The sequence below is a fragment of the Naegleria gruberi genome (genome assembly GCF_000004985.1).
Source record: "Naegleria gruberi genomic scaffold NAEGRscaffold_30, whole genome shotgun sequence".
Classification (NCBI taxonomy): Eukaryota; Heterolobosea; class Eutetramitea; order Acrasida; family Naegleriidae; genus Naegleria; species Naegleria gruberi.
Genome location: NW_003163297.1, coordinates 2,954 through 30,862, shown reverse-complemented (window position 1 = coordinate 30,862; position 27,909 = coordinate 2,954). Strand labels below are relative to the sequence as shown.

Sequence of the window (27,909 nt, the reverse complement as noted above, 5' to 3'; positions counted from 1 at the left end):
GAAAATACCTACACAAGAAAATAAAATTTAATAAAAAAAATTCAACATCACCACGTTCTCATCATCTTTTCAAATCTTTTCACAAAATAATGGATCCAGTTACATTGACATGTGGAGTTGCAGGTTTAGGATTACTTGCTTTAGGTAAACATTTTTTTAATGGAGGATCTGTCTCTTCCGAATTACTTTCACATACCAACTTGAGTGGTAAAGTAATTATAGTTACTGGACCATCAGTGGCTGGTATTGGTTATGAAGCTGCTAATTTGTTCTATTCCAAGGGAGCTACTGTTATTTTGGCTTGTAGAAGTTTAAGTTCAGGTGAACAAGTACAACAAGAAATTTTAAATCAACAAAAAACATCCAAGACTGGATCTGTACAAGTTATGAAATTAGATTTGGCTGATTTAGCAAGTGTCAAGTCATTCTGTGTTGATTTTATTGAAAAATATGACAGATTGGATGTTTTATTGAATAATGCTGGTATTATGATGACACCTCATGGTGTTACAAAGCAAAATGTTGAACTTCAATTTGGTACAAACCATTTAGGCCATTTCTTATTAACTAAATTATTGATTGATTTAATTAAGAAGAGTAATGGACGTGTTATTAGTGTTTCATCAAGAGCTGGTGAACAGTGGGGTCCTCTCACTAAGGATGAAGCCACTCCTGTTACTTCATCTAAGAAATCTGTTCTAAGTGGATTTTGTTCATTTGATTTAAACACTTTGAATAATGAATGTAAGGAAGTTAAAACTGAAAGATTATATGGACGTTCAAAGTTCAGTAACATGGTATTTACACGTAAATTGGAAAGAGAATTTAGATCTGATCCAAATACTACTGCAACTGCTTATTCTTTGCATCCTGGTGTTGTTCGTACTAGGTAAGTTTGGCTAAGTTTCGACATGGTTTACAAAGTTTGGGAATTATTGAATAATTATTTAACTAACAAAGACTTTGGAGAGAATTGAATCCTCTCTATTTCCTTGTATCCTATCCATTCTGGTGGTATGGAACCAAGTCAGCATGGCAAGGAAGTCAAACTTCGATCTATCTTTCAATTGCTCCTACCAGTGAATTACAAGGAGGACACTATTATGCTGATTGTAAATTGGATAAGGATAATCAATTTGCTGTTGATGAAGAATTACAAGATCGTTTATGGGCATCATCTCTAGAATTGTGTAAAAATTATTTGTAAATGAAATTAGCAGTAAAAGTAAGGAGCAATTTACTTCACTTTTTGAAAAGATAACAAAAGAAAGCAACCAACTTGTAACCTCAACATTATTACACTAAACATTGAGATTTGATTTTGTACTCAAAAATACTATATCTTATTGAACAATGAATTTGTGTATTTGAATTAATTGCAACTGCATATGAATCCCAAACTATTGTCAAAAGTCTCCACATGAACATTTTCCATCATGAAATACGAGGAACACTTTTTGATCACGTATTTCCTATTTTTCTATTCCTCACTTTAGAAATACTTGGTTGCTTCATGACAATCTACGCAAACCTTATATAAATCAAGAATCTCCTTAATATTTCCGTTTGCTGATGATAGCTTACTAAATAAGGCTCCATAGTGAAGAACATTTAATTTGATCAAGCTTTGTTTTTCAATAAATTTAATGATTTCCAATAATTCTTCAGGTATTAGTAGATGATGTTAGAATCATAGAAAGAACATTGTCGAAAGGTGCATGTCCAAGTGCAGTCATCTTTTTAAGTATCGGTAAAATATGCATTGATTATTTGCAGCACATTGTGTGAGCAGTAAATTCCATGAAGCAGGAGTAATTTTCAAAGTATCTTCAGTGGGGGAGAGTGTTTTTTCCATTATTGCGTCCATTAAGCTTTTATCAATATTAATATTGTTATTTTTGCATTTCCACATCTCCTGCACATGGTAATTTAATGTTTTCTTAAGGTTAAATTTGTTGAATGATAAATGTGAGATGTGAAAACCTCGTTGGGCTATTGTTGTTATTGCAAACAATTTTTTTACACTTAAAATAGCAATAAAGTTTAATCCAATTACATCAAAGAATACACAATAACAATCCTAAACATTTCCAACTTTGAAGTATTCAATTAACATTTCATCTTTAAATGTTGTTCTTCCACTTTTTTTGGAAGTTTGTGGTTCAGATCTTTGTAGTTTTTCATCTTGAATAGCTGAAATCACCAATTTTACAAGCTTGTGATGGATAATCTCTCCTCTAATGAGAATCTATTTTTTCATCTCATCTTGTTAGAGTAGATTTTAATTGAGAAACTTAAAGTCTCAATTTTATCTTTTTACAAAAGTAAATTTTCATCTGAATTGTTTGTTTTTTTGTATTTCAAATGTCGTAATTTCTCATATAGTTGATGACAATCAGTGCAAACTCCATTCCTATTTAATTTAATATTTTCGCACTCCAATGATTTGAAAACAAAAACTCCATCATCATTGAATGATACAATTCCAACTTCATTATGATTATCAAAAACTTTTCCATCATGATTTAATAAATTCCATACTTTTTCTACAGCAACTCCTTTACAAACAGTATTACCACTTTTACAATTAGCACATGATCTTGTATCCACATGTTTACATTTTCCCATGCCTATTGGTTGTGAAAATCCGTTGGCTGCCGAATATTCAACTTTGAAATCCTCCTCTACTATTTTACCAATAATAAATCTTCTTAGTTTTTGATAATGACTATCACACAAACGTGTCCCTGTTTTGTTAGTAATTGTCACATTATTCGGAACAAATCTATTTCCTCGTTTTTTACAACAACAACAGTTAGCAAATTGCTTGGTTGATGATGACATTTTTTTAAATGTTTTATTTTCTAAATTTAGTTGTCAATTCAGTTTCACATTCAAGTTGGTAAATGACAAATGCTTTCTTGTTTTTGAATGGAGAAATACAACTATTCTTGAATTCCTCAATCATTGATAATAATTTCCTAGCATTAGATTGGATTAAGGTTTCCATTGGTCGGAATAGTTTCAATTTTAGTTATTAATAGGCTTTGTCTCATCTGCACGGTCAGTTAAATAACAAGATGTCTTCATGAGGCTATTTGATTATTCATATTCCTAGAATCAGTATTATTCAAATCTTGATTGATATTAATTGAATTACATGTATGTAAAACAGAATGTTCATTCCCTTCAAAAGTTGAATTCCTCCAATTTCAATTTCACCACTATTTTCAAATGTCGATTGTGTTTCAAAGGCATCTCAGTCAAATTTACTAAATAAAATTAATTTTAGTTACTAGCTCAGCAACTTGAAAAAAAAAGTGAAAAGCTTTTAAATAATTATTCAAAATTTACATGATCGTACACTTCTTCTTCTTTTCCGATGTTTCCTTAGATTCCTTAGATTCCTTAGTCTCATTCAAAACTGGTTTAACTTCTGGTGTTGTTTCCGTCACTGTTGCTTCAGTCTTTGGTTGTTCTTCGACCTTAGCTGGTTCTTCGACTTTAACTGATTCAGTCTTTGGTTCTTCGACTTTTTGTTCTTCGACCTTTGGTGTTTCAACGACAGGGGTTGGTTCAGTCTTTGGTTCTTCAACCTTAACTGATTCTTCAACAACCTTAACATCTTCAACTACTGGTTTTGATTCTTCAACCTTAACTGGTTCTTCAACTTTAACTGGTTCTTCGACCTTGACTTCTTCAACTTTAACTGGCTCTTCAATCTTTTCAGCAACAACAGGTTCTTCAATCTTAGGTTCCACAATTGTTTCTTCGACTTTTTGTTCTTCGACCTTAGTTTCTTCGACTTTTGGTGTTTCAACAATAGGTGTTTGTTCTTCAATTTTTGGTTCCTCAATTTTAGTTTCTTCAACAACTACTGGTGTTGGTTCTTCAATCTTTTCTTCAACAACAGGTGTTGGTTCTTCGACCTTAACTGGTTCTTCAACTTTAACTGGTTCTTCTACAACTGGAGTTGGTTCCTCAATCTTTTCTTCAACAACTGGAGTTTGTTCTTCAATTTTTGGTTCCTCAATTTTAGTTTCTTCAACAACAGGTGTTGGTTCCTCGATCTTCTGTTCTTCAACAACAGCAACTGGTTCCTCAACCTTAGGTTCTTCAACTACAGTTGTTGGTTCCTCAATCTTGGTTTCTTCAACTTTAACAGGTTCTTCAACTACGACTGGTGTTTCTTCAACCTTAACAGTTTCTTCAACAACTACTGGAGTTGGTTCTTCAATCTTTTCTTCAACAACAGGTGTTGGTTCTTCAACCTTTGGTTCTTCGACGACTGGAGTTGGTTCTTCAGTCTTTGTTTCTTCAACTTTTGGTTCTTCGACAACTTCAGTCTTTGTTTCCTCTGGAGCAGATTCAACGACTGGAGTGGCTGTTTCCTCTACGACGACTGGAGTGGTTTCTTCAGTCTTTGGTTCTTCAACAACTTCAGGCTTTGTTTCTTCATTAGTTGGCTTAGATTCCTCAGATGATGTAACTTCCTTATTTTCTTCTTCGACAGTATTTTCTTGTGTAGAAGTTGTTTCAGTTTGTTCCTCCGATGTTGTTTCCTCTACAGTTGTTTCATCTTGAGTATTTTCTTCTTCCTTTTGGTTGTTGTTTGTTGCCTTTGATTTGTTCTTATTCTTTCTAGCCATATTTTTTAACTCAAGATTTTTTTGTAACCCGCTTTTTTTTTAAAAACAGAAATTGTTATTCACCATCACTATGCCCCAACCAATTTGAAGGCAAAACGAAAAAGCCTTTGAATTGCAGCAACAGATGCAACATGGAAGAGCATCCAAATTGTTGTTTGAGAATCATCTGTAGTCTATTGAACATTTTAATAGCTGTTGAAACACACAACAACGGGATCACCACACAATCCATCTCTATTGAATGAAAAGGAGATTTGAGAGCCAACAATTCGTACATTAATTCACCTCAAATGTTAACTTGAACTCACCAGTCGAATCTTTTTAATACAATGGATAATCATGGATAGTATCCATATGACCTCATTCAATATTTGGTTTGGCTTTCCGTTATTTTGCTTCATGTTCCTTCCATCATCCAAGAGTCAAAGTCAAAATTTTCCGATCATTCTTACTGTAAATTTACAATAAATATTAACTGTTTAATAAATAGTTTTATTAAACATTGAATGCATTAAAAGGTAATTTTCAATCGAAACACAATTATAAAAAATGGCCAAAATGAACAACAGTAACATTTGAACGGATTATCGTCTTCTAACAGTTTTATAATTTATGGAATCACAACAATTTGGATTTAACAAAATGAAAGTCGTTCCGAAATATTAATATTATTATAATTATCAAATAGTCAACTTTATTTTAAACATCTACTTTGATAATAACAAAGATCCAACTATAAAGTGTAATTTAAACCAAAATTCAAATTTGATAATGGTTTAAATTCTCAATTGAATCACTAAATACGAGAGGAAAAAATAGAGGATGAACACTTCATTTTCTATTGAGATGAAGACATTTTAGAAATTCCACAAGTAATGCATTTACTGGAAGATCAAATGAGTATTATTAATGCAATTACAGGAAGAAACAAACTACATTACAACAACAACTTTAAATCATGATGTAATACCCTATTCAAAAGTGAACTTCATACTTACCTATGACATTTGCATGACCTACCAAATTTAAACTTAATTATGTTCAAAAGTAATCCTCATTGATCTCATTGGTCTCTTCACTTTGTTCAACAACAAGAAAAAAAAAAATAACAAAATGTTGCTGATGATTATTTGTCTTATCACAATGATCATACCAATCCTTTGGTTGATAAAAGAAAAGTTCTACAAGCCATACCTTGACTGTCAGGTACCAATTGAACAAATAGACAGTGTTTTAAAGGAACAAGATAACAAATTAATAGGTGAAACAGTTGTCATCATTGGTGGAAGCTTCTCTGGTCTCACAACAGCCATTATCATGAGTAAATATTATAGAAAGGTAATAATTATTGATCGTTCTAAAATTGTTCCAGACGAATCGATTGCCAAAAGTAGACAAGGTGAACAAGCTCATGTTATTGCCTATCGTTCAATGCTTGTTTGGGAAAGATTATTACCTGGATTTTTAGATGAATTGAAAGTATCCTGCTTCTGAAGTTAGATATAATTATAAGAATGGATTAGGAACTTCAGATCATTTGAATTTGAGAAAGAATCCTTTGCTTATGGCTTCTAGAGGTCAAATTGAAACTATTTTGAGAGAAAAAGTTAAAAGGGAATTGAAAAATGTTGAATTTCTTGATGGATATCATGTTTCGTCTAGTGGTATTAAAGTTGAAACTATTTCAGAGAACGGAGAAAAGGTTACTCGTGTTAAATCTATTACTGTAACTAAGGTTTCTGATGCTGAGCATGTTTTATTTGCTTCTTCACGTACTATTGAGTGTAATTTATTGGTCAATTGTGGAGGGGCTGGTTCTAGCTCTTTAATGAAAAACATTGAAAATGAAATTTCACCAAACAAGAAAATTCTCACAAAATCATCAATTGAATGTAAAATTGGATATCAAACCATTTTTATGGAACCAAAAGACAGTTCATATGATAGTGAAGGAAAAGTTGCAATCAGTAGAGAGGATAGAATTGACAATGTTCAAGAAAATAGAAAATTAGATGATCCATACTATATTATCTATCATTTATTGTGTTATCCAAATAGAAGAGGTGTTCTATTTATGCCATATAGTGATAACACTTTCCTTATCTTATTAACAACTTATAATGAAAAGATTGAATCTGTTCAATATGAAACTGCTAAGGAACAAATTATTGAATTTACAAAATTAAATCCAACTATGGAAAGAGATGCCAAAATTATGCTTGAAAAATTCAAAGATATCCCAAAGAAGATTGTTCCATACTATGAAAAGAATGGAAGTGAATATGTTCACTATGAAAATTTGAAAGGAGTGAGAGATTTCATTGCTGTTGGTGATGCTGCAGGTTCTCTTAATCCAATTTATGGACAAGGTATTACAATGGCAATAGATTCTATAGTTCTACTCGATGAAATGATTAAGATTGAATTGAAAAAGGACAAGTCAGTGTTCAACCCATCTTTCTGTCAAGAATTTCAATCAAGGTTATGTAAATCTTATCTCGTTCCATGGTTATTGTGCTCCAGTACTGATATGAGATTTGATTTTGCAAAATATTCACAAAATCTTTCAATGCAAAAATTAATCTCACCAATTTTAGGATGGATGACAGATAGAATGTTCATGTCTGCCAACGTTTCTGCAATTTCAAGTTTTCACTTGATGAAAGTTTTATTGATGGAAGATGGATTCAGAAAAGAACTTGTTAATTTATATTGGCTTTTAGGTTTTGTTTTTAGAAAAGAGGTAATTATGGTTACTTTTATATCTCTTTCAATCTATATTTTCAATTTTGTAATATCCTTATTTTGAGAAATTATTGAGTTTATTATTACAATAAAGAAGGAGATTGCATTTCTTTACAAATACATCTGATGATAGGATATAATCTCTTCGAATGGTATCTCCAGAGTGGTAATGTTCCGTTGGGATCTTCTCAAACATTAACAGTTTACTTTGCCTTAAAAATTCCGGTTTATTAGAGTGCCACCTTAATTCTATTTAATTTTTAATTTACCTTGACTAAAAAAAGCGGGAAATCGAAGCACAAGAACAATAAGTATTTAACCTACTGGCAAAACATCAAGGAAACGATTATTACGATGACTTTATGTACTTGGGGGGAAAGTTTACATTCGAGCGAATACTGAAACGAGTTGCTAATCGTGTGGGTGGTGAAGAATTTACTTACTATCATCGAGTGTTGACCAATATTATGAAAGAATATTTGATTAGATTTGATTGTGATGTATCGAAGCTTTCCTTTAGGAAGAACCTTTAGAATTCGTGATAAATTTTGCAAAATGCTCATTGATGAGAATATTTGTTTTCTGATCCGTTTGCTATTAGCTTTAAGTCATCACACAAGCAATTCAAAGAGTTTTTCAAATTTGTTGCAAATATCAGAAAGTTTTGTCTACAGAACTATGAGAATGGAATATTGAAAAGTGTTTGGATTGGTTGTTTGCCTATTATGAAATTGAGGAAATGTTAAGGATTTTTGGATGTGATTTTCAAACAACTATAATTTCTCATTGAAGAAAAATCTGAAAGCAACTTGGAAGCTTACTTGTTTTGTAATAGAATGAGTTCATCGTTGAATTTGATGGAAGTGATGAGGAGAATGTCGTTATAAAATTTGGAGATATTGTGAAAGAAAGATGACTATACGAGGACGAATTTATTTCCCTGAGGTTCAAGGTGTTTATGAATGTAAAAAGGAGGCACAAATCACCAAAATCAAGAAGGAAAAAGAAGAGAAAAAATTTGCCTGTCATTAAGAATCTTGAAAGATTGGTACTATAAGGAGAAGGAAAATATGAAATAAGGGATATCAATTTCTCAATCACCATTCCATCAACCTTGAAGCTTTCTGCTTGATGATCATAAACCTTATTGCTTTGTCGTTCGTTTCATTGAATCATCATGTTCATGTTTCCAGCAAAAATCAAGAAGATGTGTTTCTTCATCAGCTTCTTCTCCAACCACTTTTACTCCAAATGTTATCTCCTTTGTCAGAAGAATGGAGTTCAATCAACCTGATTTCGTGTAAGCTCTAACTGGCAAATCACTGCAAACCTATACTGAAGCAATGTCCCCTGTCCTTGAACTTTTAAATATGGAAAATTAATTGTTTATTTGAGTTTAATTATTATTAATGAATTGATTTACATTCTTTTAATTGATTAATAATATTATCAAGTTTTAAATTATTAATATTATTACATTTTTTACAATATTCCAAAAGTGGAATATAATTTGTTAAAATATGTGTTTTAAATAAAATTCTATTATTTAACTCATGTTTAAATTTTTCTATAATTTCCATTGAATAACAATCCATACATAAATCAAATGTAAAACCATTCATTGTTGAATAATAAAATCCATTAAATGATTTGTTGCATGAATTACATGACCATCCATTCGATTTTACCATTTCCAGAATTTCATTTTCATTTGAATTTTCATTTAAATCAAATTTTAAATTGTTTTCATATTCTTCATCATTGTCATATGAAATTTCATCATTATTCAAATTTACATTATTAATAATTTGTAAAATTTCATCTAAATTTTCTAAATGATTTAATAATTTAAAATAATTTAAAAATTGAAGTATGGTGACTGAGTAATTAGGTGATTTAATCAAATGTTTAATAGACTCTTCCATATTAGGACATGTAACAATTCCACTACAATATAAATATGAAATTGTAAATGATGAATGTTCACTTTCATTTTCAGATGATTTTAAATGCCATTTAAAGGAATTTTTATAATCTTGTAAATAGGTATAACTCTCTGCAATAAATTCTTGAGTTATTGGATCATTAATATCACCATGTAAAAAATAGTAATTTGATTTTTTATAATCTTTTTCAATTCCATAATTTCCATAATAGTAATATTCACCTAAATAGAATGAAAAATCAAAATTAATTTCATTATTATTTTTTTCAACATATTTTAAATTATAAAATATTTTTTCAAATAATTCCAAAGCAAGTAAATGTTGACTAGTATTATAATAATAAAACGCCAAATCAAGTTGTATTTTTAAATTTCCTAATTTAGAACCTTTTAATAACCATTCAAAGTTATTTTCAGAATTTTTTATCATATATTCAATTGCTTCAATATTATTTACTTCTAATGATTTATTTAAATATTCATAATTTATATTATTATTTAAATAAATTAAATAATTAAATAATCCAATACTTTTTTTATTTTTATTTTTATTTGCTATTTGTATTCCTTTTTTATAAATTTTCATTAATTTAGTAATATCATTTGATTGTATATATAAACTATTTAAATTATAAATAAATGAATTTGATTTTAAAAATAATTTTTCAATACTATTTAAATTAATATTTCCATAAAAAGTTAATTTTTTAATATTTTTAAATAATTGATTATTAGAATAAATAGCTTCTATTACTTTTTTTGGAACATTATTAATACAAAGTTCATTAGTTTGTAATAAAATATTACTATTACATAAATCTATAATATTATTACAATCTTTAATATTTAATTTAATATTTAAATATTCACAAAATATAATTGACCAATATTTACAAACAAGTCTAAAATTTAACCATTCATCATGAATATAACTTTGAATTTCACTCAATATTTCCATTGGTAAATTATTAACATTTTGTTGAATTTGATGATTAGTGGCAGTAGTTAAAGTATTGTCATGTTGTTGTTGTTGTTGTTGTTGTTTTGACATTAGAATTGCTATTGTGTTGTTGATGTTTTTTTTTAAAGTTGGAGAATTGACATCTTGCATCGTCGGACGTGTAAAATACACATTTAAGCAAGGATGAACAAGGATGAACTTGTAAAATCTTTTAAAAACTAAATTATCCACCAAATACTAGAAGTTTCTCAAAGTTCACGTTGTAAGTACGTTGTAATGCTGCATTGTTTTTTAAATCTTAGAAAAAATGAATCAATTTGAAAATATTCCTAGCGAAGTCTTGGATCAGATTGTGTTTTTTATGTCTTCATCAAATAGGGATGTCATTAATTTTTCATCATGTTGTAAAGTGATTAGGGAAGAATTACTTGAATCAAATCCATTGGTCATTTCCTTGAGAGTATCTTCCGATATTAGAAAATTAGGAAATATTAATTGTACAAGAATGAAAGCTCTCAAGAAACAACAAGCCTTTCAAAAACCAAATGAAAAAGAGTTAAAAGTAAATAAGAGAAAATTTGATGAATACTCCTCCAATAACAAAGTAAAAAAAAAGAAAGGTGATTTGATCACTCAAATTACAAAGGCATTTGATCTTGGTACAAGTTATGATGCTGATAAACTAAAAGATAATGAGGTTGAAGAATATAAATTTGAGAAATGGTTGACCAAAAAGGTAGAAGGTAATATTAAGAACTCAAAAAGAGTAGTTGAACTGAAAACTAGTGCAATTACCAAAACTGATGGTATTAGATCATTATGGAAACGTTTATTGAATGAATACTTTTTATTCGAATGTGGAGAGGAAGTTTGTGAATTAATTTCCAAACATGTTTATCAAAAAGTTGAATATTCTACTTGGGATGTTCAAGAAGACGAGGATGCCTATCCAAGATTTTATACACGTGATGGTAAATTTAACATTGGATCAAATAACTTTTCATTTGATTCCAGAGAGGATGAAAGTAAGTTAATTCAATTTTATATCATTTTCTTAATAATCAATTCGAGATGGATTTGCTTCTTGGAATTTGAAAGTGAACTCGAATGCATCATTACTAACCTCTTCTTATAACAAACTCAACACAAATACCAAAGAGGTTGATTCTTTGAAATTGAAATTATTTGGAGAAGATGCAACAAAAATACGAGATGAAATATTTGTAATTGTATTAATATCATTGGTTGACTTTACATTTAATGAAAGCAGAACTTGTTTGGATAAAATTTAAATTTTATAAAAATGAACCATTCAAAGTATGTTGTTGTTGTGCTATTGTTGGTCATGATGATGATAATCGGATCAAGTGAATCTTCCTCTGCTTCATCCAATAATAAGAATGTAATTCCACAAGCTTTTCCATCAAGAATGATTGGCTATCCAATGAGATTAAAACCAACACAAGAAATAATGAGTACACTCATTGATTTTGCAAGGATTAATAAATTGAGAGCAGTGAGTATTCAAGCAGTTGTCGGATCAGTCACAAAAGCTGTTCTCAGGCTAGCAAATAATCATCACTATACGACATTTGATTCTGGAACGTATGAAATTGTTTCTCTCGTTGGAACGATCAGTGCAAATTACAATGAAACAACCAAGGATTATTCAGATATTATTCCTCATATTCACATTTCAATTTCTGATGGAAAAACTGGACAGACTTTTGGAGGTCATTTGATTACAGCAAATGTTTATACAACTGCTGAGATTGTATTGAATGAGTTGACTGATGTATATTTTGAAAGACAAGTTGATCCTGAAACTGGATTTGATGAATTGATTATTGTTCCAAGAAAATAGTTGATTTAGTAAATTGAAACCAGTTGATATGAACTCATTATCACTTCCTATTATCTCAAAATATATTCAAATCATAAAAAAACTTAAAAAACCAAAAGGTTTAGCAAATCTAGGTTTCGATCCTAGGACCTATGGGTTATGAGCCCATCGCGCTTCCACTGCGCCAATTTGCTTCTTGTCTTGATGTTAAAAATATTGTTTTAATTTTATTTTCAATTTTAAAATTGTTATTCCAATTATAGAAATATCTATTTTTAAACTTGACTCTAGGATTATTACTCAATAACTCAGTCAATTCTGGATAGTGATTCTCAATGAAGTTGCATGATATTCTGAAAGGATGGTAAGCAAACAGCAAGTCAATTGAGTATTGGATCTGAACCAATTTTCAAGCTCTAAAATCCATGAAAGGATCAACTTGATAAGAAAACTACACTGTTAAATTATTTTTCAAAATTAATGAACAAAATGTAGTATAACTGATTCTATTTGCTCTATCAACATCAAATTCAGTCAATAGAGATTCCAATCCTAAACTTGATAAACTATTTGTTCCTTTTCCAAATTGTTTTTCATAATTTAAAATTGCAGATACACTCCTAGTTAAATCCTTAAGAGTAATAAAGCCTTTCCTTTCACTGTCAATTGTATTGAATATTTCTCTGATTCTATCTTGCTGATCAGATCTCATTAATTTCTTATTCATCAATTCCATGAAGAATTGTCTCCTTACTACAGGTCTACTTGATGAAAACAATTCCTTCCTTTCAAACTTTGATGGTTTATGTCCCATGAGTGATATGTAAGCTAATTTATATTCAATTTTAGTTAGGTAACCCTTCCGATCGGTATCATACAATTCAAATATCTCTTCAATATCTCTTTTCATTCTATTGGTGAGAGGTGTTTCAAACACCGATGTCATTGAGACAATGCGTCCTCCATTGATATTATGACTCTGTATTGTTGTTGTTGTCTGAGGAAAAGAAGAAGTGGTAATAATTGGTCGAGACATTTTTTTAAATTCTTCCCGCCAAAATTGATAACATTGTAGTTGAACAACAAAGTAATTTATAAAGAAAAATGAGTTCACAACCACCTCCTGCTGCAACACAACCACCAAAAGAGCCTGAAAAACCAAAGAAGAAGGTGAAGGAAATAAAACCACCCAAGTGGATGAAGGAGGTAAGATCACACTATTTAGATCCATCTTAATGAAAAACCAATAATAATAGGAAGAAGTCGGAAAGGATAAACAATTAGTAATTAAAGTTGAAGAACATGAATCAAGGAAGGAAACATTTCAAAGGTTGGTTTAATTTCAAATAGTAATTTAAACAACAATTTAGATATTGGAAAACACAAGTAGTAGAACCACTAACAATACCCGAGAGGTATAAATTAGCAACACTTTGGGTATTCCTTTGTTTCTTGGCCACTTTTTATAATTTCTTTACAGTAACATTAAGAGTTACTTTGTATACATACATGAATCAACCATTATGGTCAGGCATTTGGGTAATATTTGATGTGACAGCTGACCTTATTTTATTATTTGACTTTATTCTCTGTTTCTTTAAAAGAATTTCTGGAACAGATGGTATATATATTTATGATTACAAAATGATTTCAAAGAAATATGTTAAAACATTTTTCTTCTACACAGATTTAATATCCATGATACCATTGGATTATGTTTTATTGATAATTGATTTGAAATTGGGAATGTGGATTAGAATGATTAGATGTGTTAGGGCTGTCAGAATCAATCAGTACTTTAGTCAGTTTGAGTCTGAAGTTGAAATTATTCCAATTACTGCTATTCAAATTCTGAGATACGTGTTTTACTTCTTCATTGCAACTCACTGCTTAGCTTGTGGTTGGTATATTATTGTAATGACCGATCCAGTTCAAACAGTTCAGGTATGGACACAGAAATCGACCATTATCCAAGATAAATCAATTCCTGGTGCCATGTCGAGATATATCAGAGGATTTATGTGGGTCCTTACTTCCATGACAGGTTATGGGGGTTCATCTCCTGTTACAATTAGTCAATGTGTCTTTTCTCAAGCTTGTAATATTGTAGGTGTAGCTCTAGTGATTTTAGTCGTCGGTGCCGTGGGTAACATTTTAGAATCAAGCAATCAAGAAAAATCAAAGAGAAAGCAAAAGCTTGACTCTCTCAAGCAGTACATGACCTATAGAAAGATTCCAGAAACTATTAGAGGAAAAATTGAAAGATATTATCATTTCGTTTGGAAAGCTAGATCTGGTTGGGATGAAACTCTTGTATTAGAAGATCTTCCTTGGTATTTACAATCTGAAATTTATCTTTCAATGAATGCTGAACTTATTGAGAAAGTCGATTTGTTTAAAGTCGAAGGTGCTAACAAAACATTTATTACATCAATGGTCATGGCTCTCAGACCTCAAGTCGTTTTGCCAGGAACTAAGATTGTGAAGAAGGGTGAAATTGGAAGAGAAATGTACTTTATTTTGAAAGGTTATGTTCAAGTTGTTACTGAAGATCCTGAACCAAAAGTATTAGCAACATTGGATGCTGGTAAATTCTTTGGTGAAATCAGTGTGATTATGGACCAAACTAGAATGGCTTCAGTAAGAGCTGGTACATATTGCGATTTGTACGTGTTAACAAAAGAATCTCTCAAACAAATTGAAGAAGATTTCCCTCTTCCTGTACAAAAGATTAGAGAAAAAGCTATTGAAAGATTGAATGCCAATAAGAAATAATAATTATTATTATTGATCAAGTTGGAATCCACTTAAGAATGAATGGATGAATTTTTCTGGATCTGGAATTGAATTTGTCTTTCTACAAATAAATGCTATTTCATTCCTTCTATCTCCCATAGGTTCAATCCACTTGTTAATCTTTTTCAATTCTTCAACTCTTAGAGGATGTAATCTATTCAGTTTATCATAGGCTGCTAAAAAGAGCATCTTCTTTTCAATCTTCAATTCATTACTAGAAAATGACCAATCATAAAGATAATTATTATCATTACAATTCCATACAAATCCCTTAGATCTCAATACAATACTTTTCAAGTTATCTATCTGAGAATTATCAGAAGAAAAAAGCAATCTTAACTTGTCAACATTGAGTGGTTTTCTTGATGTGAAAACGAATGGTACTACTGTATCTGTTGACTTGACTTGTTGGTTGGAAATCAATTTCATCCAGCCCATATCATTCAAATAAGTTTCAAAGTCAAATCCTAAAATTGAGTGGATAATAGTATTTGGTTTCAGTTGATCCATTGAAATTACACTTGAATTACAACTCAAACATTCAATAGCTTCTTTAACCTCTGTAGAATGATTGTCTAGAATGAAAATATTACTCGATTCTATCATTTCAACCATTTCAGAGCTATTCCTAATATCTTCAAAAAATCTATTTGTTTCGATGACTGCACAACTATGAACCAATATGAATAATTCATCATTCTTAAATTCTTCAACAGAGAATGAGGAATTAACTAGAATTAATAAATGGAAAGATTCACTAGAAGTATCATTTTTCACAATATTCTTATGAAAATTCATACACTGCATGACAATATCATTATTAGAATGCTTCATTGCCTTTTCACTACTTTGTACTTGATTTGTCATGATATAGTGATTCTTTTTCCCTTCAATCATACTAATAAATGGGTCAATGTTTGAAAATTCTCCAAATTTTCTAATTAAATGTACAAAAATCTTATCATCTTTTGATTTAACTTTACAATCATCACAATCATCATGATGATGGTGGTGGTGATGATGGTGATGATGTTCTTTTGATTTTTCAATACTTTCCAAAAGTGATTTAAATTTTTCCTTTAAAGGATGATTATTATCAATTAAATTCAATGATTCATTAATTAAATTAATAGATAAATCATTTAATTTCAAATAATTTAACAAATATGCCATTCTATATCTAGCCTCAAAATAATTTGAATCCAATTCAATTAATAATTTACAATAATCAATTGAATTTTCATATTCCTTTAAATCCATACATATTTGTGAAATTAAATTATAAAATGAAATTAAAAGTGATCTTTCTTCTTTAGTAAAAGATGATGATGATTTTAATTTTTCAATTCCTTCAATACATGATTGTTTTGCCATTTTATGTTTTCCTTCATATTTTAATTCAATAGCCAATGCATATAAATCATCAATTGATAATTTTTCATCATCATCACTTTCATATGAATTTGCAACTTTTTCAAAACAGCCTTCTTTACTTTCAGACATTTTTTTATATTTATTTTTAGATTAATTTGCTTTTTCATCACTACCAAGTGAATGAACTCAAAGATCTAAATAACTTTACAATGATAATATTATCATATTTGCTAATTTTTTGTTTCCTTCTTCCACTTCTCTAGGTAGAAGTAAAAAATACCGAGTCGATCTACACGTTTTCCGGGTTTACAACATAAATAAATTGAATTTGGTTTATTTTTAAATTCAGATTTGGTAAATGAAAAACACGTGCGGAATTGTCAGACTTCAAGGTAAAACAATAACACCAATGACTAACACTAATATCACATAATGAATCCGAATCCAATTAATTCAATTTAGTAATCGAGTTTTTCTGATTTTTCTCAAAAGTCAGATGAAGAATTATTTATTTTTAGCAGTCTGTAATTTCAAGTCGACTCGGCAAATTGGACTGCTACCCTTCTCTATCGTCAAATTAACACTTTTAGATAATATGAACAACATTACATAATAATATTATGACGTCATTCAGATGATAGGAAGAGTTTTTATCAGCAAAAAATGTCTCAACAATTTTTTATGCCGAACACTGCGTTGAATCAACAACAACAACCACCACAACAACCATCATCATCAACAATGGGTGGTGGTGATAACAATGGTGGATTTGGTCAACAACAACAAGGCTTTTATAATCCACAACAACAACAAGCTACTGAAAGTCCTACTGTTGGTGGTTTTTTCAATCCTCAACAACAACAACAAGGCTTTTACAATCCAATGATGAATCAACAACAACAACAACAATCAACACAAGGTTTTTATAATCCAATGATGATGGGTAGTAATACAACTACAACTCCACCTCCTACAATGAATATTCCTCATCAACAGCAACAACAATTCTTTAATCCAATGATGAATAATCCTTCAACTCCAACAAGTATGATGGGTACTACTAATACAACAACAGCAGCCTTACCACCTCCACCAACAAGTTTAAGTTTTGATCCAAGAGATTCTACTGGACAAACATCTGCTACTTCTGCACATCCACATGTTTCTTCCTTCTCAACTCCATTGGTACAACAACAACAAGGTTTTATGCAACAACAACAAGTATCATCCAATTCTGGTTTTTCTACTACAAACTCAATGATACCAGATCAAAGTACTACTACACCTACTACTCAAAATACTCCTAATAATTTAGGTGTTCCTAAAAAGGTACAAAAAGCCTCTTCCATGCCAACACCAGCTATATTACCATTGAAAGAACATACTACAATGCATGAATATGAAACAGCAAGCTTTTTAGAACATTACATGTTAACAAATTCAATGAATAGTCCAGTTACAAGTTTAGGATCTTCATCAACATTGAATAATTTTGCATTGGGAGGTCAATCACAACAAATGAATAACAATAACAATAACACTAATAACAATGGAGGAGGTGTTTTAAGTGGATTATTTGGATCATCTAGTCCAAATTTACCATTCAATACTAATGCTATTCAACAAGGACCCAATACATCAAATATTACACCTTATTTTAATGTACCACCTCCACCAGCAGATAGAAGAATGAAAATTATTTGTAGAGGATCATGTACACCACATCGTATTAGACCAACTCTTTATTGTGTTCCAAATACAAAGAAATTACTTGATGCATCACAATTAATGATGGGTGCAATTGTTCAACCAATGGCAAATTTAAATCCACAAGATCAACCAAATCATACTCCAATTGTTGATTTTACTAATTATGAAATTTTAAGATGTTCAAGATGTAGAGCTTATATGAATCCATTTATGAAATTTGTTGATAATGGAAAGAAGTATCAATGTAATTTTTGTGGATTTTCAAATAATACACCTGATTGGTATTATTGTCCAACAGATGTTTATGGTGTTAGAACTGATATTTTACAAAGACCAGAATTAAGTGTTGGTGATGTTGATTTTATTGCAACTCAACAATATAATAGTAAGGCAAGAGAACCAAAACCACAAACATTTGTTTATGTTATTGATGTTGGTCATGATGCTATTGAATCTGGTCTTTTAAGATCTGTTATTGAAGGTTTAAAAACTTGTTTCAAAACTTTTGGTCCAAAATTTAGAAATTCCAACGTTGTTTTTATTACTTTTGCAAAGAATATTCAATTTTATAATTTTAGAAAATCTAATAATAATACAATTAATAGTAATAACAATAATAATATTGGTAACAATGGTAATAATAATAATAATAACACAAGTGAAATCAAACATGTTCATCCTCAAGTGATGATTGTTGCAGATTTACAAAATTCATTTGTACCAATTCATCAAGAAGCTTCCATTACATTTGGTGATATTATTTATGGATCATCAACAAGTAGTGAACATGTTAATCATGAACAAGTTGATGAATTTTTTAATCGTTTCTATGAAACAGCATCAAAACTTGGTGAACGTTCCAATGATAATGTTGCAGGTAGTGCAATGAAATGTGCAGAAGAATTATTGAGTGAAAGTGGTGGTAGAGTTTTACTTTTCACTTCAAAAATTCCAACTTTGGGACAAGGTAATTTTACTCTTGGACCAAATGCCTCTGAATCTGATCAAGAAAGAAGAAATCCATATAAATTATATGGTACAGATAGAGAGAAGGAAATTTTCATTCCAGAATTAGGATTTTGGAAGAATTTAGGAATTTCATGTGCTAAGAAGGCTATTGGTATTGATATTTTCCTATTCCCAAAAACATATATAGAAACAGCTAATTTATCATCAGCAGCACAAACAACAGGTGGACATGTTTATTTATATCATCAATTTAGTGTTAAAAGAGATGAAGAACGTTTAATTTTAGATTTAAATAGACATTTAGAAAGAGAATCAGGTTATGATGCAATTTTCAAAATTAGAACAAGTAGTGGTATTGGTATTAGAAGATATTTTGGTCACTTTTTACAACAACAAGATGAAGTTATGGATTTGGCAGTTATTGATTCTGATACATCATTTGGTGTTGAATTTAAACATGATGAAAGTAATTTATTAGGTGCAAGTGAATCTGGTAATCATTATATTCAATGTGCACTTGTTTATACAAATTCATCTGATGGTAAAAGATATTTACGTGTTCAAACTTTAAAATTGAAAACTGCAACTGATTTTAATACTTTATATAGAAGATCTGATATTGGTGCTTGTTTAGCTCTTTATTCACGTTTATTTGTTCATCAAGTAATTCAAAATAGAGATACTTTAGATACTGTTCGTGATATGATTTGTGATAGATTAACAAATTTATTAGCATGTTATAGAAAGAATTGTACAACAAATTCTGGATCAAGTCATTTAGTTTTACCTGAAACTTTGAAATATTTACCTTTATACTTTTTAGGTTTAGCAAAATCACCTGCTTTCTGTCGTTATACACGTGTTTCACTTGATAAGAAAATTCATTCTTTCCATTTATTGATGAAATTTTCATGTGCTCAAGCTATTAATTATTGTTATCCACGTTTATATGAAATTCAAAATTTAACTTTCAATGATGAAGTACATGATCAAGAAGATAATGAACAAGATGAAATTATTCCAATATCATATAATAGTGATGGTTCAAGATATCCAATGCCACCAATTTTACCTCCTTCATCAAGTATTGTTTCTTCTGATGGAATTTATTTAATGAGTGATGGAAATGAATGTTTATTCTGGATTGGTAAAGATGCTCCTCAAGATAGAATTCAAGAATTATTTGGAGTTGATTCTATCGATCAAATTACACTTTCAACTTCTAAACCTGTATTCTCAATGTTAGAAAATTTAAATGTTGATGATTTATCAATTCCTAATGCTCCTTATTCTAGTAAGGTTCAATTCATTGTAAAGGAATTAATTTCCAGAGGTGTTCAACATGGTGGAATTTATATTTATAAGGAAAGTAATGAAGGAACAGATGGATCATTCTTTATTAGAATGGTTGAAGATAAGTTTGGTTCTGGAATTTCATCAAGTCCAGTTGATAAGTCATACTCTGATTTTTTAGTCATCTTACACAATGAAGTTAAGAAACTCATGTAATTATAATAAACATTTTTATTCATCATCCTCTTCTTCAGGATCATTATCATTACCTCCATCTTCGTCGTCATTTGGATTATCATCCTCTGGTTTATCTTCACTAGTTGGTTCAAGACCTTGTAACATTCTCTTAGCATCATTTGGTTTTGGATCCACTTGGTCAACTGGTTCTTTAACATCTTCAACAACCTTTGAAGGAAGAATTGGAGTGTAAGGAATACCAGTATTCTTAATACCATATCCAATGTACACATTACCAAAATGACAAATTGGTCCAATATTTCTATAAAATGTGTGAGCACCTTGCCATCTCAAACTACTAAGCATAACCACTTTGAATGATTTGTGATGACATGTCTGTTTTCTCACATTACTGAAACTAACTTTCCAACATGAAAGTTTTGCTTCCTTATTTTCTCCATCGTCATCATTATCATCATCTTCTGACTTTTTCTTTGGTGAAGCTCCTGCCTCTTTACATTTTTTGAGACCATCATCTTCCTGTAATAATTTGAAACTTGGTACTTCTGGATCTTTATCATCCTCTGGATCAGCTGGTTCTTGATCACCAGGAAGTGGTTCCTTAGTAATAAATCCTGATTTCAAAATACCTGGATAGAGATGAACCCAATGTTCAAGTGATTTCATTCCTTCTGGATCTTTCAATTCAAATGCTTTGGTTTTAACTGGTGGAGGTAATACTTCCTTATATTTAATTTCATTCTTCTTCTTCTTTTCATTTGAATCGTCATCATCTTCGTCATTGGCTTCTGTTACTTCTCTCTCTTCAAATAGATCAAATGGTGCAATAGTTGTTGAATGCACAATTCTTGCTATTTGAGCTCTCAAGTAATTTGCTTCATTACCTGGGAATGGAGGATATGAAATAATTTCCTTTTCTAAATTACCTGTAAATAATTTTGAAATATTTCTTGCAGCATTAATTTGTTGAGGTGTTACATCAGGTAAATTTACAAAATTAGTCAATGAATCCTTAGATCTCAATACCCAATATGTAAATCTATTTAAACCAGCTTTACCTCCACTTTCATGAATTTTATCTTGTGGAACTTTTTCTTTAAAGTAGTAATTACTTTCAACAACATAGTAATGCGATTCAATTCCTAGTATTTTTCCTACAAATCTTAAATACCGTAAAGACTTTGATGATTTCAAATTTTGAATAGCAACTGAAAGTTTCGCAATTTCCTCATGTGGCAAACCTACTCCTACTAATTCTAAAGCATAAAAATCCTCAATCAAATTAGAAACACCATCTTCGTTACTGTACAAATACATAATATCTGGATTTTCTTCTACTGGATCATCTTGATTATCATCATCACCATCTTTCTTTACATTCAATTCTTCAATTGCTTTTTTTCTCTTTGAGAATTCTTCCTTCATTACATTTTGTTGTTTTGAAAGAACCTCCACTATTTCTCTAGCTTTATTGCATGACTCGGGATTAGGTTTAGATAATTTCCATAATTCATCAAATCCTGATCGTTCTCCATATTTAAATCCATCTTCGGATAATTGTTCAACAAGTTTTTTTAAATTAATTTCCTTAGCATCCTTATGATCCTGTAAATATGAAACAATATCTATTAACATATCATAAATGGATTTTCCATTTTCATTTGTTGTTTGCAAATAGGCCTTAGCGTCCTCAAACAAAACCTGTGGAGAACCTTGAGACATTTTTTATATTTTATTTTTTAAAAATGGCGCCAAACTTCGTTATTGTAGATGATTAAATGTACAATAATTAAGGCGCCAAATTTCATCAAATACAAACTTCCAATAAATTTAATTGAACTTGTTATATGAATAATGTGAATAAATTGAGTCTTGAATCTGATAACAATCTAATAACATTTTAGAAGATCAATTAAACTATGAACACCAACACAGAGAGGTATTAGAATATTATAATGAACTTGTATTGGAACATTAAGTTTCCAAGTTACTTTCCAATCTCTGACTTATCAATTCAGAGAGGATATCTGAATCACCAAAATATTACAGACACGTGTATTTCGATTCTAATTCCTCTTCTAATGTAATCCATTATCACTTTTTTTTACTGATCCAACCAAAAGTAATATGCAATCTAATACTGACACATCATCTTCCAATTAATGATACAATGCATTGTATTTGATTAGCTCTCCGAATGGTAGGAGTTTGTATGAGGTCCTCCTTATTACGTAACATTTGTTGCAAAATCTTCTATTAGAATGTTACTGACAGCAAATGAACACCTCACACGACAAGGCTACTACTCCTCGCTCCTTGAAATTCTTCTTCTAACGGATGACGAATAGCAGGAACACTTCGCATGAAAAGGAATTTAAAATAGAACGCTACTTGACGACAGAGGAAAGATTTATCAAACCTGGCAGCGAAAGGCTTGATTTTTCAATGGGAATCCAATTGGAAAAAATGAACAATCAATTCACCACAACATCTACTCCTCAACAACAACATTACTCATCAACAATAACTCCTTCCCATCAAATTGCTTCAAGTGTTATTCTTGCTCCACCATCTCATCAAAATAATGGTTCAAATTATAACAATAATAACATCACTAATATAAATACAATGTTTTCTTATCCTCCTCACTATCAACAACAACAACAAAATAATAGTACCATGAATAATAATAATAATCGATTCTTTTCATTCCCTTCTTTCCAAATTCCAACTAGTACAATTCTCTATCCACCACAATCCCAACCAACAAACTTTAACCAACCACCATTTTCTCTCTTCTCCAATACCGCCCATATGATAACAACAAGTAACGATGAATCATCATCAGCATTAAGAAAACGTTCAAACGATGAAATTAGCGCCACAGAAGATATTTTCAACACCTCCAATAATTTATTAGAAGATACACAACAATGTAAGAAGGTTAAAATAGAATCTTCTACTTCGATAGCCTCTTTAACAAGAACAACAAAATGGAAGTTGGGAATAATTCCAGCACAAGTTTTATATCAAATAATGTCTTTTATTAATAGAATTGAGTTGATCAAGAGTGTTGGTAAAGTTTCAAAACATTTCCATCGTACAAGTAGAACAAATTTGTTATGGCGTAACGAAGATATTACCAAATTGATTCCATCATTGGTTTCTATGAATGCTTTAGTTTTATTCCATTATCAAGTATTTGGAATGTATAATGTTGCTTCTCCTTTTGAACAATTAATTTTGTATTCAATTGATCAAGCCTCACTTGCACAATTCCTTTCTATTTATACTAATTTAAAAAAGATCAAGATTGTTAATAGAGCAACATTAATTAATAATCAATTAACATCTTGTCAACTCAAGTCAGAAGCCTTGTTACAAATTTGTAAAACTTGTAAAGCTTTGATTGATATTGATGCTAGCACATTAGAAATTGAACATATTGAACCTATTTTAACAAGTATTGCTGATAGATTAGAACATTTAAACTTGGATCATGTTAAGAGTGTTACTTTTGATCATGTTAACTTTTTATTAAGAAATTGTAAAAATTTAAAAACACTCAAGTGCTTAAACACTCCAAAGTTCTCTATTAATAACGAACAATTATGTGAAATTGCTACTAATAGCAAGGCAGACAAGTTATCAACACTTGTTGTTAGATTTTTAGGTGTTGATAATTATGAAAATGTTAACTTGTTTGTTAAAAAGTTTAAATATTTAAAGAATTTACACATTTCAAATTGGAATGATGTTAATTCTTTAATGCTAACTAAAGTATTGAATGGTTTGGAATGCTTGGAACAAATTAAACTTGAATGTAATGAAAATACTATCATTTCACAACCTGTATCTATTAATAATTCAAATATTACAAGTATTTCAATTTCCAAGTTAAACAAGTTATCTAATTTAATATTTGGTTCTAATAGTAATAAGAAGATTTCACTTTTAAAGTTTGAATCCATTTCACAACTTGATTTGCCAATTATTGAAGATTCTGAATTAACTATTGAAACATTTAGTATTAGATCAAGTTCATTGAACATTTTCCAAAATGATAAAATTGTAACAGCACTTGATAGATGTGAAAAGTTAGATATTTTGGATTTACAAAGTGTTACTCAATTTAATTTGAGTTCAAAACTTTTAACAAGTGTTCAATTGTTTATGTGTGATCAATTAACATTTATCAAATTTAATAATTGTTCAAAACTTGAATCTGTTAGTATTGATGCTTGTAATCAATTAACAGAATTAGAATTAACACAATTACCAAAATTAACAGAATTAGTTTTATTTAAATTACCATCTGAAGGACATCCAATATTACATACACTTTCAATTAATTGTGGTAATGATTTTTCTAATTTACAAATTTCTAGATGTGTAAATATTAGAAATTTAAATTTAAATTGTCCAAATTTAAATTCATTGAATCTTACTGATTGTAAAATATTAGAAAATATTAACCTTTTAGGTACAAGTAATTTATCAAAGGTTGCAATTTCACTTTGTGTTTATCCAAATGATAGAATGAATAACTTGTTTCAATTTTTTAAAAATGTTGAATATTTGAGTATTTCTAATGCTGCTCATTTAACAGATCAAGTATTGAATGAATATTTAAGTGAAGAAAATGCATCAAGATTACAAGCATTGGTTTTATCAAATTGTCATGCACTTGTATCACCACATATTCATAATAATTCAATTAAGGGTTTACAATTATTGAATTTGAACATGTTAGAAAATTTATATATTCATTCCAATTCACTTGCTAAATTATTTTTAAGAAATAATTCACAATTGAAGAATCATATTCAATTAGAAACATACAAATTGAAATTACTTCAAGTTCAAAATTGTCCACAATTACCATCAGTAACAATGTCAAGATCATCATCCACTTGTAGTAGTAGCAGTAGTGGTAGTTGCACTAGTGGTAGCAGTGGTAGTAATTATGGAAATACTTGTATGAATGATATTATTCATCAAGCACATTTTGATGGATGTCCAATGTTAAATTATGTAATATTTAAATCAGAGTTAAATGGTTCATTGGATTCTTACAAGATGATTATTGATGATTATTTAATGAAAGATTGTCCAAATTTTAATGGTGGTTTTTACATGTCAACTAGTAATGGTAAAATGATGAAAATGTATCACCACTATCAAACAGCTCAAGTATTACCAATGAATTCACAACATGTTCCAATAGTTTTACAAACAAATCAACAAGCAAACTGTACTAACATTCCTTCCAACCGTCCTCTCAATCCTCACCAACAACAACAACAACAATACTACCAACAACAACAAATGAGAATGCCACCACCACCAAAACAACCAATTTTGCAACAACAACAAGTTCCAAAACAACAATTAACTCTTGGTCTTGTTCCACCTCCAGAAATTGTTTATAATCAACCAATATCAGAGTTTCAACAATAAATTTGTGTTGATTTAAAAAATTATTGATTTATTGTTATTAAGGTTTATTGTGATCTTTTTTCAACTGATCGAGTGGAGTCTACTATTAATTCAATAATATTCAATGAATAACATCTTCAATTGAATGGAGTAGTGTCTTTTTATCTACAAATATAGAGCTATTATGTGAATTGATTTATTTGTACAATTTAGTGGACAATTTTTGCAAATGCTAGTGCATGGTGCGACCAACGATTGGAAAGTTAAAATCAAGTTGATGAAATTATTAACCACACACAATGGAGTCCATTCACCATCACACAATATCATTTCCCTCCAACAAGTATGCAACAGAAAAAGATGTTATGCCAATTAAAGAAGGCTTATATTGTAAATATATGAATATTGAATAAGGAATATTAGAAGGCTCACACCGAATCAACTTATTCAGTCGCACGCTAAGCACAACGGGAACAAGTAGAACCAAAATATTCAAGCCTAAAAAAATACCCCAACAACACCATCACATTCTCCCCGACAACAACAACAACCTAACCTCAACCTCCTGGACACAATTATTTTCAATTATATAATAATAATAATATTCATCACCTATTATTATCACATATCACCATCACTACCATCCACACACACACCTACTCTCTCTTTGTAAATGACAGATCAAATCAAGGCTGCACCTGCAGATAATACTACAGCTACAACAGTCAAGCCTAATCATGAATTCTTTAAAAAAGCCAAACAAGAAAAGGAAGAAATACTCAAATCAGGTTATAGTACATCTAAAAGAATGATGGAAATATTCTTTATTACATTATATTATTTAATATTATTACCTTTAAATTTATATCAATCTGTTAAATTAGCCTATATTAGTGAAGTTAATATTATTCAATTAGGATATCAAGTAATTATTGGTATTTTTCTTGGTATGTTAACAGCAGATTTTATTAGTGGTATTGTTCATTGGATTGCTGATACTTGGGGTACACTTGATGCACCATTGGTGGGTCAAACATTTATTAGATCATTCCGTGAACATCATATTGCTCCTAGTGCAATGTGTAAACATGATTTTATTGAAACTAATGGTGATAATGCATTGGTTTCTTGTATGTTAGGTGCAATTCCATTAATTTCATATTCAAATGATTTATTCTTTACTTTATATTATACTTTCTTAGCTTTAATGATTGCTTTTACTAATCAAATTCATAAATGGTCACATCAATACCAAGTACCAACTATTGTAAAGATTTTACAATCAAGTGGTATTCTGTTAAGTAGATCTTCACATAATTATCATCACAAATCACCATTTGATACTTATTATTGTATTACAACTGGTTGGTTGAATTATCCACTTCACTCCATTAACTTTTGGAGAAGTATGGAATTTATTGTTACAAAATTAACTGGTTATTTACCACGTTCAGATGATTTGAAATGGACTGATCATTTAAATTATTTAAAAGAAGAAAATGAAGAAAAGGAAGAGTAAAACTAGTTGAGCGGGAACAATACGTTTGAAAAAGAGAGTATGTTTCTTGTTATTGGTAGTAGACGACTCTTCAATGTATAACAAAATAAAAAAGATGATAAATTGTTTATCATCATTGAAACATGTTTAATATTACCTCTATATTATTCATTTCTCATAACAACAGGTGTTGTTGTTATTGTTGTTGATAACATGTTGAAAAGTTGATTATCAAATTAGAATCCATTATAATATCATCATCAACAGTAATAAAAAAAATGTCATTCCGAGATGTTATCAGAGAAAAGAAGGGAGGTTCAACATCACCTTCTCTATCTAATAATAATAATAATAACTATGATAATTCTAATAATAATAATAATAATATGAGAAAACAAGCTGTAACTTCAAACGGTATTAGTGGTGGTAATAATGGTAATAGTGGTGGACGATCATCATCTAAACAACAACAACAACAACAATCAACGA

The 27,909-nt window shown here is 29.9% G+C and overlaps 11 protein-coding genes and 1 non-coding gene across 12 annotated transcripts; 7 read left to right on the top strand and 5 right to left on the bottom strand.

Annotated features, from left to right (window-relative positions):
• Positions 1–89: 89 nt before the first annotated feature.
• On the top strand, positions 90–1,207 carry NAEGRDRAFT_34402 (uncharacterized protein; the record flags this gene model as incomplete). The annotated part of the gene is made up of 3 exons (XM_002676045.1): positions 90–640; positions 704–889; positions 961–1,207. 3 exons carry the CDS (start codon positions 90–92, stop codon positions 1,205–1,207), a joined length of 984 nt encoding a protein of 327 aa, XP_002676091.1.
• A 1,109-nt stretch (positions 1,208–2,316) lies between these two features.
• NAEGRDRAFT_68657 (uncharacterized protein) lies at positions 2,317–2,844 on the bottom strand (the record flags this gene model as incomplete). The annotated part of the gene is made up of 1 exon (XM_002675950.1): positions 2,317–2,844. One exon carries the CDS (start codon positions 2,842–2,844, stop codon positions 2,317–2,319), a length of 528 nt encoding a protein of 175 aa, XP_002675996.1.
• Positions 2,845–3,310: 466 nt separating this feature from the next.
• NAEGRDRAFT_80077 (uncharacterized protein) lies at positions 3,311–4,688 on the bottom strand. The gene has a single exon (XM_002675949.1). The coding sequence runs from the start codon at positions 4,647–4,649 to the stop codon at positions 3,351–3,353; it is 1,299 nt and encodes a 432-aa protein (XP_002675995.1). The 5' UTR covers positions 4,650–4,688; the 3' UTR covers positions 3,311–3,350.
• Positions 4,689–5,792: 1,104 nt separating this feature from the next.
• On the top strand, positions 5,793–7,458 carry NAEGRDRAFT_68655 (uncharacterized protein; the record flags this gene model as incomplete). Its single annotated transcript, XM_002676044.1, has 2 exons — positions 5,793–6,128; positions 6,163–7,458. 2 exons carry the CDS (start codon positions 5,793–5,795, stop codon positions 7,456–7,458), a joined length of 1,632 nt encoding a protein of 543 aa, XP_002676090.1.
• A 3,149-nt stretch (positions 7,459–10,607) lies between these two features.
• Positions 10,608–12,164, top strand: NAEGRDRAFT_68654 (COG1661 domain-containing protein; the record flags this gene model as incomplete). Its single annotated transcript, XM_002676043.1, has 3 exons — positions 10,608–11,325; positions 11,372–11,397; positions 11,619–12,164. The coding sequence occupies 3 exons, from the start codon at positions 10,608–10,610 to the stop codon at positions 12,162–12,164; spliced, it is 1,290 nt and encodes a 429-aa protein (XP_002676089.1).
• Positions 12,165–12,265: 101 nt separating this feature from the next.
• NAEGRDRAFT_t370 lies at positions 12,266–12,337 on the bottom strand. The gene has a single exon. It is a non-coding gene; the product is annotated as a tRNA-Met (tRNA).
• Positions 12,338–12,762: 425 nt separating this feature from the next.
• On the bottom strand, positions 12,763–13,065 carry NAEGRDRAFT_4907 (uncharacterized protein; the record flags this gene model as incomplete). The annotated part of the gene is made up of 1 exon (XM_002675948.1): positions 12,763–13,065. A coding segment is annotated over one exon (303 nt), but the record flags the coding sequence as incomplete, so codon positions are not given.
• Positions 13,066–13,652: 587 nt separating this feature from the next.
• On the top strand, positions 13,653–14,918 carry NAEGRDRAFT_68652 (uncharacterized protein; the record flags this gene model as incomplete). The annotated part of the gene is made up of 1 exon (XM_002676042.1): positions 13,653–14,918. The coding sequence occupies one exon, from the start codon at positions 13,653–13,655 to the stop codon at positions 14,916–14,918; it is 1,266 nt and encodes a 421-aa protein (XP_002676088.1).
• Positions 14,919–16,976: 2,058 nt separating this feature from the next.
• NAEGRDRAFT_68651 (SEC24-related protein) lies at positions 16,977–20,501 on the top strand (the record flags this gene model as incomplete). The annotated part of the gene is made up of 2 exons (XM_002676041.1): positions 16,977–19,728; positions 19,816–20,501. The coding sequence occupies 2 exons, from the start codon at positions 16,977–16,979 to the stop codon at positions 20,499–20,501; spliced, it is 3,438 nt and encodes a 1,145-aa protein (XP_002676087.1).
• Positions 20,502–20,516: 15 nt separating this feature from the next.
• Positions 20,517–22,205, bottom strand: NAEGRDRAFT_49798 (uncharacterized protein; the record flags this gene model as incomplete). The annotated part of the gene is made up of 1 exon (XM_002675947.1): positions 20,517–22,205. One exon carries the CDS (start codon positions 22,203–22,205, stop codon positions 20,517–20,519), a length of 1,689 nt encoding a protein of 562 aa, XP_002675993.1.
• A 744-nt stretch (positions 22,206–22,949) lies between these two features.
• On the top strand, positions 22,950–25,943 carry NAEGRDRAFT_68650 (uncharacterized protein; the record flags this gene model as incomplete). Its single annotated transcript, XM_002676040.1, has 1 exon — positions 22,950–25,943. One exon carries the CDS (start codon positions 22,950–22,952, stop codon positions 25,941–25,943), a length of 2,994 nt encoding a protein of 997 aa, XP_002676086.1.
• A 477-nt stretch (positions 25,944–26,420) lies between these two features.
• On the top strand, positions 26,421–27,562 carry NAEGRDRAFT_80076 (uncharacterized protein). The gene has a single exon (XM_002676039.1). It carries the CDS (start codon positions 26,596–26,598, stop codon positions 27,439–27,441), a length of 846 nt encoding a protein of 281 aa, XP_002676085.1. The 5' UTR covers positions 26,421–26,595; the 3' UTR covers positions 27,442–27,562.
• The last annotated feature ends 347 nt before the right edge of the window (positions 27,563–27,909 follow it).